Raw genomic sequence first — 9,870 nt, 5'->3', positions numbered from 1 at the left:
AATTTATTAAAAATATTCTTTATAATTATTAATATTTTTTGTCTTTCATATTTTTTTAAGTAATTAAATATATGTATTACTATTACTCTATAGCTTATTAAAACATTATTTTTACATATGTTTCTACAAATTCTTAACAAATTTTAAAAAATATTACTACTAATATCATTCAAGTGAGTACATTAAATTTATATAATACACACCTTTTTTTAGAGAATAGAAGAACTTTTATTCCAGCAAACAAAGTAACATCAGTCGATCCAAATTAGGATCCAGACAAGTCATCAAGCCCTTATAGATTAATAAAAATCAAACTACAGCCTACCAACTAAAAAACTACACCCTTTAGTGGTAGCTATAATACACACATTAGTACAATTAATTTGATACCAGTTTTAATTTACTACTACTTATTACATTAAATTTATATAATTATATTAATATCAATTTAAATGGTTACTTAAAATTTATTTAATCATATATCTAATTAATACAATTAATATCATTTTCGATACTATAAATAAATTTGATTATTATGGCTGGTTAGTACAATTAATATCATATGGCTGATTATTATAAGAGAAGATAATACACATTTTATATCTTATCTATAATAATAAAATAATCAATTTTATACTTATGCAAATTATAATTTTTTAATGATAAAATAATAATGTTTATAATAATAATTGTTGTAAATATTTGTTTTAATAAAAAACATAAGACAATTATGATATATGAAAAACACAACTTTCTAATAAAAAACACATATTTAAGCATAATCTTAAGAGTGAAAATATGTTAATTTTAAAAAAATATCTCTAAGAAGTTATTATAAACAATTAATTAAATTTTAATTATTATCATTATATATTATTATCAAGCATATTAAATTTTATATAAATTTTAAATTATCATTTTTAGTTACAATTTTTTTAAAACTTATTATATTTTTATTTAAAATTATTCAATGAAATATCAAATAATTTAAAAAAATTTAATTTACAAATTTTTTAAAATTATGTAGAGTTAAATTTCTATTATGAAATTTTCCTAGACAAAAAAGATAGAGAAAATATTTATTTAGAACTGAAATTTCAAGATACCATGGAGTGTAGTTATTCATTTAAAATAGATATTTGATGGAGAGCTGTCATATATTGTAGGTATGTAAAAATTGTAAATATTAAATAGTAAAATGGGTTTAAAATTAATATTTGACGGGAAGTTGTTATAAATTATAGGTTTGGAAAAATTGACTAATATCTAAAAAGTAATTTTATTTGAATTGAAAAATGATTTTATTCAAATATGTAGTTTAAAAATCAACTCATTAATTTGGATTCAACTGAGTTTTATAACTCATCTAGATTCACGGGTAGATGTAAACGTATCTAAGAGATATGAGCTGTAGATTGTTCATTTTAATGTCACTCTTTTAAATATTTTTGTTCCTGCTGTTTTATATAATTGAAGTTAGATAATCGGTTGTGCAATTTATTATAACTACGAATCAATGATTAAAAATTGGTACATATTATTAGCATATATTTGTAATTATGTCAATGTTAACAAATTGAAGAATGAATTCAAACTTTATAAATAATAATTTGGTATAGTGTAATGTGAATCCAGACGTGACCCGTGCGATAGCACGGGTTTCTTACTAGTAAAAGATTAACGAGGTGCATTAATTATATCCAATGATAAGTGATATATATATATATATATCGCACGGGTTTCTTACTAGTAAAAGATTAACGAGGTGCATTAATTATATCCAATGATAAGTGATATATATATATATATATATGATAAAAAGTGAGAACTATCAATTTTAACTAACCATTGGAATTAATTGATGCATTTTACTAATATCCCACATGGTTTTATTTATAAAATAATATAGAAAATATTCAACACTATAATATTTCTAAAATGTATTACCTAACCAATCGTTAGTTGGTCCAGTGGTGATTGACGCTGGACTTGGTAGGGAGAACCACGGTTCGATCCCCGCAACTGCGATCGGAAGGGGGATGAAACCACTTGATGCCAAAACTCGCCCCCGAACTGGAATAAACCGATGGTATAAAGTCAAAAAAAATGTAAAAATGTATTAGAATAGATTTTAAAAATATTGATATAATTTTCACATTAGACGGGTTTGGAACAACACCGAAACAATCTCCATAGGATATTGATCAAGTACAAATGCAATGTGCCATTAAAGGCCATGAGTTACAGGAAAGGTAAAATAAAATATGGTCCCCATAGGATATTGATCAAGTACAAATGCAATGTGCCATTAAAGGCCATGAGTTACAGGAAAGGTAAAATAAAATATGGTCCCCGATCACTATCAGGAGATGACAGGTCTAGGGCGTGGCTATTTTGAATTTTCTTTCCAATTAAGGCCTTTATAGTTTATGGAGTGTGGGGCGTGGACACATGAAACATCAGACCCTTGATGTTGATATTATCAGCTTAAACTCTAGAGCTTAGGCTAAACAATTTGTAAATAACAATAAATGCACAAATGTGAGATCAGGAAGGAAAGAAAGAAAATTTGTTTTTGGGATCCACTTTAAAAAAAACTTTCCGTTGAGTTTCGAAATCAAAGTGGCATGATTTTGCATTTGTGTTGAAATTACGATAGTTTTAAAACTCGAATTTCTCCGGACATAGTCGAATTGGTTAAATCGTGAACGGAAAGATAGAGTGGTCCGATAAAATTTTCAGACAATTGTTATAATTAATTCGGTTATATTATTTATATTAAATTAGTAAAGGATTAGTGCGTTTGCACGGGTCGTGCAAATGATTTTTTTTAAGAGAATTAAAAAAACTGATATATTTTTGTTTAATGAAACTCCATGGAAGATATAAGAAAGTGAAAATAAAATAAAATAAAGGGAAATGAATATTTAAAAATTGGTGTTGAGTGTGAGGCGTGGTTTCAAAAAGTTATATGTTCATATGCTACATTGTTGATGAATGTGTTAAAGGGTAGTTGATATTAATAAATGAAAGAAGCATATGGTTGTAGGGGGTGTTTGTGTGTTGTTCTTATAAAATGAATGTATGAAATGTTCAAGTTGTTTTATGTAAGTTGATCTTGTATTAGTTGTTATTATGTTGTCCTATGGTTAAGCAATTTTTAATTTCTTATAGTCTAATGATGTGTGCTTTTGAAACCTCTAATTTGTTGAATGTATGTTTATGTTGAATATATCTCTTATCGGCAAATTTTATTTTCACATCATTTTTTGATAATGTCGTACAAAATACATATATGATATAGTCTTCAAATGACATGATAATTAGCTTCTTTTTTTTTTCAAATTAAACAACATAAGATTGAAATTATTATGACATGCTAATATTTATTATGTACGATTGAACCATAAGTTAATGAAATGGAAACACTAAAATGATGGCAAAAAAAACAATGACTCTAAAACGAAACACTATCATACTTATAGCCTGCGATGTTCTATGTTAAATTATAATTGGAAATCAAATATGTTTGACTCATATAAGTTTCTATTAAATGAACCATTAATGAAGAAAATTTCTTCACCCACCTCCTAACCTTCTTGGCCATCTCTGGTGAATTTATCATAATACCCCTATTTTCGGAAGTTCATTTCCGAAAACGTACTTTTTTTTGAAAAAAAAAATGTGTTTTCGGAAATGTATCTCCGAAAAAGTGTTTTTTTTAATATAAAATATTGATTTCGGGGATGCATCTCTGAAATAAAGTTATTTTTCAGAAAATGTGGTGTTTTCGGAAGTTCATCTCCGAATTCACCCCCCTCGGAGGAATTCGAAAATATACTTCCGAAATATTGTCTGGACAGAAGAAAGATGAAAAACAAGAACGATTCGCTTTATTTAATCGGGTGAAGATTACATCGATCACATTACATAAGATTAAAGTTACATATTGTTAAACACGGGTAGGTGGGGATGAGTCAACATTTTGATAACGTCGTCCGCCGATCTTTGAAGTTTCGCGTCCAACTCGATCGGGCCCTTCGAAGAAAATCGGTCGAACGTTGTCCACATAACCGCTAAATCTTCGTCGTTCTTGATCTCAAAAGGTGTGAATTCAATGGCTCCCTCGTCGTTAAGCGATGGTGAGCGGTACTCGAGCTTGACAACTTTTCGATTCTCGGGATAGCGCAAAAGCGTGTTGAGCGACGTTATCAACTCCGTAAAAGGTGTGTCACGCGAGAAGCGAAATTGGAACGGCATCGGGTTGCCGGTGGTGAAGTAGATGAATGCTAGGTGGGGGTAGGTTTGTGTCATTTGTGTTTTGTGGTGTGAAGAGGATGAAGAAGAGTTTGTTGTATTTATAGACTTATTGGAGCAATGATGGCCCAACAAACCTTATCCTACCTCAAGGGACTTTTCGGAAATGAACTTCCGAAAATAGGAGGCAGACAAGCATATTTCGGAAGTTCATTTCCGAATTATGCAGAAACAGAACAAAATTTTGCATTTTGTTGATTGCTTAGTGTGTTGTGTAAATTGAACAAATGGAATTCAAAATAGACTTAAATTACACAATGATGACATAAAACATACTTATATTATATATGTATTGAATCGGTCCGATTTTACATGATAAACAACAATACATACAAAAATGATCACTACAAACAAAAACGATTCGGAACAAACTAAAATTCACCGAACCAATCGGTGGATCCTAAGTCCAAAATAGGTACGTTCTTCAATCGCTCTCTATTTTGCTCGCGCTCTTTGCTCATCATTTCTTCAAACTCCGCCATTCTCGAAACGAACAGATCCGGCCAAGTCTCCGCCTCATTTGAACGATGTGCCGTCCATTGACAAGAAGTAGCCGGTATAGGACAACCCGGTTTCAAAAACACTTGAACAAAGTGCCGCGATCATAGATACCCGATGCATATGATGCGGCCCGACGCGTCCAACGGCGGTCGACTATGAAGTGGAAAGAAAGTCTCACTTAGTCCAAACCTCGTCAAATCGACGCACACCATATCATATACACTTGCTATTAGATAACTCATCTCGGGGAATGACATCCACTTCGAAACCGGAGCGATACCAGTAAGTGATGGAACAAGTGCATCATGAATTTTCGTAAACTTTTCTTGATTTTCATATAGTCGGCCGTAGATGTCCCGATAAGAAGTCAACTCCGCAATGAGTTCCCGTCGGACTAAAGTGTGATTATTTTCCCCTTTACCGAGCAAACCCGCTACGGCCCGATATCCACAATCATCGTCGCCTCCAACATCAACGATGTTATCGATATATTTGTGCATAAAAAGTGGCATCTCATCAATGTAGACAATCGGTGATTTTTTGATCGGCAGTGTGCGAGGTGGCTTCGAAATACGGGCTCCTTTGTTACCACTACACTTGGACTTCGGTGTCGGTGAATCCGGGAATGATGCATCAACATGTTCAAAGTAGGATGGAGATTGTTTTGTTTATGTGTCTTCTTGTGTAACTTTGGACTTTTTCGGTGCACCTTTCGTTTTAACCGGTTGAGATGGCGGTTTCAAATCGGTGGTCTCCGGAAATGCAATTTTTTGCAATTGTTCTTTTAAGTGCATTTTGGTGGTGTCATCCGCTTTAGCAAACTTCTCCATTATCACTTCCAACTCGTCGGAGATGGTGATTTTGGAGTCATTTTCCTTCGGCGGGTCAAAATCATCAAAATGAAGTTTCTTCCAATGGTCGGCTACCTCATCCATGCGTATTGGTGAATTCAACTTCTTCTTTTTTGAAAGTATACAAGCACATGGAAGGCCGTATGTAGTTCTAATGGTACACCCACATAAAGAACTATCCGGCCCCGTGGTCTCCAGCCGCTTCGCTTCATGAAACAAAAAATTCAAACCCGTCCGGGATATGTTGTAAATCAATTGGGAGAATAGAATTTGGCCCTTATACCGGTGTTCCATAATCGTCTTGCTCCGACTGAACGATGTTTGAATTTCATTGTGTTGATTTTGGAGCATTTGGTTGACGGTGTCCCATCCCCGACACAAATCTCCCTTGCTATCACCCAACCACCTCTTGAAGACCGCATGTGCGGATTCAACTCGATTAGTCGTGGTGCAACCAAGATGTCTAACTCGATTTGTCCAAGCGCACACGACTTTTTCTCTAACTTTGTCAAGAATGGTGGATTCGACGTAATGACAAAATGTCTTAATGGAACCACACAAAGACCTAAAGTGTACCACTTTCTCGGTATATACCTCTTCGGAGTGTGCATCCAAAATTTCCCTCCATGCCGCCATTATCCTCTCAACCACAACACCGGCTTTGATAACTTTATCGTTTTCATCCGGCCTATCTTTTTTCCCAACCGCGGGTTTCAACTTACTTCTCACGTTGCAAGTTATGTGATACCGACAAAGTAACGCGGTCGATGTTGGGAAGACGGTATCAACCGCATTCATCAAAGCATTGTCCCAGTCGGTGACAATTACGTTTGGCATAACCTCTTGATCAACTAACAAAGACTTGCAAATTCCCAAGGCCCGTGTAAAGTTGTCTTCTTTTTCACACTCCAAAAAAGCAAACCCGACCGAATAAGTCTTGTCCGTCGAGGTCACACCGACTATCTCTCGAAGAGGAAGCCTATATTTGTTTGTCTTGTACGTCGAATCCATGACTAGAACGGCTGGAAATGTGTTGAATAATTTGATACTTTCGGGATGAGTCCAAAAAATATCACGCACCGTAACTTTGTCCTCGGAGGTTCGGAAGCTTGAAACATATTTGTTATCGCCTAGTAGTTTCAAAAGTTGTTGCATTTCCGACCGAGGGCCCATATTCAAAACTTTTGGATTGTGTCGTTCATTGTAAACTTGTTTGATATTTGAAACTCTATTCGGTTTCTTACGCTTCAAATCGGCAAGTATGTTGCGAGGCGCCATTTTGACTATCGTTAAGTTCGATATCACATTCCTCTCTTCGCGGGATAAACGACACGCCATTGGATGTCCGTGTAACTTGACATCCAAGGCATGATTATGAATTCCACAAATTACGGTTAACCGCCACAAATCATCAACCCTCCGAGTAGCACGCAACTTAAAAGGGCACCCGCACTTTCTCGATCCCGTGTCGTCGTGTTTTAGCACCCGGTTTGATTGTACATAACTCCCACCCCGTTCGCAATTCAAAACAATGAAAGCTTTCCGCCTACTATTTCAGTTGTCCGACCTTAAAATAACAATTCCAAATCCAAGTTTACTAGCTTCGTTCCCAACCCACTTAATCAATTGTTCGCGACTACCGAAGCTCCGATCATTTGTAAATTCTTTCCGAACATCAACCGTATTGATCATATGATTAACATCGATAACCGGATCGTTATTAACGCTGACAACTACTGGAACTACTGCGTCATCGTCTTGCACAATGTTGTCCGGATGCACCATACCTAACAAATGAAAAAATTAGCAAAAGTTGGCCAAAACAGTTTTTTTTGACTGCCAGGGCATATTTCGGAAGTTCATTTCCGAAATTTGTTAGGTAATATATTTCGGAAATGAACTTCCGAACCATATCAGTTTCAGCATAAAATTCATCAATCAATGTAGTGAAATAGGGGAATAAATGAGTGATGTTTACCTGAAATTGTAGCTTTCTATGCTCCCTTTAACGTGATCAACGGTTTGAAACTTGATTTTAGGACGAAAAATGGATGGAGATTGATTGGGTTTTGGAGAAGGTTTGGGGAAGTTTTGGAGAAAAATGATGAAATAGTGAAGGAGGGAAATTTGTATATGCAGCAATATTTTCGGAAATGAACTTCCGAAAATATTCACGATTTTTGAATTTTTTTGACTTCGGAAATGTATCTCCGAAAACACCACTTTTTTGGTGTTTTCGGAGATGCATTTCCGAAGTCAAAAAAAAAATCAAAAAAAAAAACTTCGGAGATGCATCTCCGAAGCAGGGGCAGTTTTGGGTTTTCGCTGGAGGGAGGTGGGAAAAATTCTTAATGAAATGGAAACACCAAAATGATGGTAAAGAAACAATGACTCTAAAATAAAATTATAAGATGTCTATAGTCTATGATGTTCTATGTTAAATTATAATTGACAATTAAATATGTTTCTCTCATATCAGTTTCTTTAAAATGTCAGAAATATTGTCAATAATGTAAAGAAACAAATCTTGGAATGAAGGATATAAGTACACACATAAAATTAAAATTGTAGGATAAAAAATGCATAAAATTTAAACAGTAAATATGTATCTCATTGAAATTAAGAAAAAAAATGATGTTGATGATCTTCATAATCTCCGACCAAACTTAAGAAATAAACTTGTGTCTCACTAAAAATAAAAAAGTGAAAACAACAACTTCAAATTCTGATCAAATGTATATAAACGATGTACTTGTGTTAAGAATGCATGAAACATTTAAATGAATAAAATTCACATTCTATAAGTTTTCAATAACCTCTTTGAAAACAACATTTTGTTGTAGTCGCCAACGTTTTGTCATCTTTATCATGAATTATTATCTTAAAACCTTTTTTTTACTTTTTACCCTTGAAACTGCAACATAAATTTGACTGTGGCTGAAGACGCTCCTGGACAAATATATACCGACATAATCCAATGACTGACCTTGAGACTTGTTAATCGTCACGGCATAACATACAGTTATAGGAAATTACCTTCTAGTCATCTTGAAGGGCCATAGGGACTGAGTAGGAGTAATATTCATTCTTGCAATATATACGACACCTCCGATGTTTTTGCCTGAAATAATTTTTGCTTCGATAACATGATCTGCCAATCTTGTAAGAATGAGCCGTGTCCCATTGCACAAATCTTCTGATTGATCAATATTTCTAAGAAGCATTATTGGAGTACCAATCTTTAATATAATCTTGTGATTGGGAAGACCATAATTTCTGAGCGTATTCAAAAACTCAGGAGTAAAAACATCAAAAGATTCATTGGCGTCACCACCAAATGTATCAACTGAATCAAAAGATAAATATTCCTTTTGTTCGCCTGAAATTTGTTGAATGTTTATTTATAAGTCACATGCTAAATAATGTCAAATAGGAAACAAAATTTAAACATACTAAATGGAAATTACCTGGTAGAAATTCTAATACATATTGTTTTATTAGATCAACAGTCTCAATGGTTCCAGCCAATATTGCCCTTGATTGCAAGAATGTTTCATTATGGTAATTAACACCAAAATTTGGATATGTGTTTTGAAATATTGCTTGAAGTGGATCATCAAAATCTGTGATCAACAATTCTGGAGGAATATCAATCTCTGCATAACCATCATCAGATTTTGCTAACTTTCCATCCCCGGGTTTTAATATCCAGTTCGAAAATTGTTCCAACTCAGAAGGACTTGTGCTAATCACATACTATTGAAGTCTCGTGTTCTATGTAAGTTTCAAAATGACAAAATGATCCCATATGTATGAAGAATTAATTGTGGCATGAATTATATCTGAACGACTTCCTCTTTGTATAACTGGTAGAATATGCCTGAAATCTCCTGTAAAAACACTAACCTTACCTCCAAATATTCTGTCAGATGATTTGGATCCTACCATGATGTCTCCGAGGGTTTTATCCAATGCTTCAAAAAAAAATTGTGAACCATTGAAGCCTCGTCCCAAATTATCGATTTTGATAATTTTAATAGGACACAGCAGTCACTTCCTCTGCATATATTCCAAATAGTTTTAAAAAAATTATTTCAATTAAAATGAATTTAAAAATATACTTGAAGAAGTGTGTTATTGGATAAAATAAAAAAAATGTGTATCACTTATTATTAATTTTAATTTATATGATTCAAACTAT

General features: G+C 33.5%; 1 protein-coding gene across 1 annotated transcript; it reads right to left on the bottom strand.

Moving 5' to 3' along the window:
• Positions 1 to 8,701: 8,701 nt before the first annotated feature.
• Positions 8,702 to 9,617, bottom strand: LOC131651520 (uncharacterized). Its single transcript, XM_058921178.1, has 3 exons — positions 9,576 to 9,617; positions 9,137 to 9,425; positions 8,702 to 9,048 (listed from the first exon to the last, which is right to left on the bottom strand). Exons 1-3 carry the CDS (start codon positions 9,615 to 9,617, stop codon positions 8,702 to 8,704), a joined length of 678 nt encoding a protein of 225 aa, XP_058777161.1.
• Positions 9,618 to 9,870: the final 253 nt, after the last annotated feature.

The sequence above is a fragment of the Vicia villosa genome, linkage group LG2 (assembly GCF_029867415.1).
Source record: "Vicia villosa cultivar HV-30 ecotype Madison, WI linkage group LG2, Vvil1.0, whole genome shotgun sequence".
Lineage (NCBI taxonomy): Eukaryota > Viridiplantae > Streptophyta > Magnoliopsida > Fabales > Fabaceae > Vicia > Vicia villosa.
This window is presented reverse-complemented; position numbering and strand designations above follow the sequence as displayed.

Bases quoted from the DNA above. Each gene is read 5' to 3' on its own strand.
- LOC131651520 (XM_058921178.1), bottom strand. From the start codon at position 9,617: ATGGTAGGATCCAAATCATCTGACAGAATATTTGGAGGTAAG. The intron at 9,426-9,575 runs GTTAGTGTTTTT...AGACTTCAATAG, and splicing joins ACAGAATATTTGGAGGTAAG to TATGTGATTAGCACAAGTCC. The intron at 9,049-9,136 runs GTAATTTCCATT...AACAAATTTCAG, and splicing joins TGTATTAGAATTTCTACCAG to GCGAACAAAAGGAATATTTA.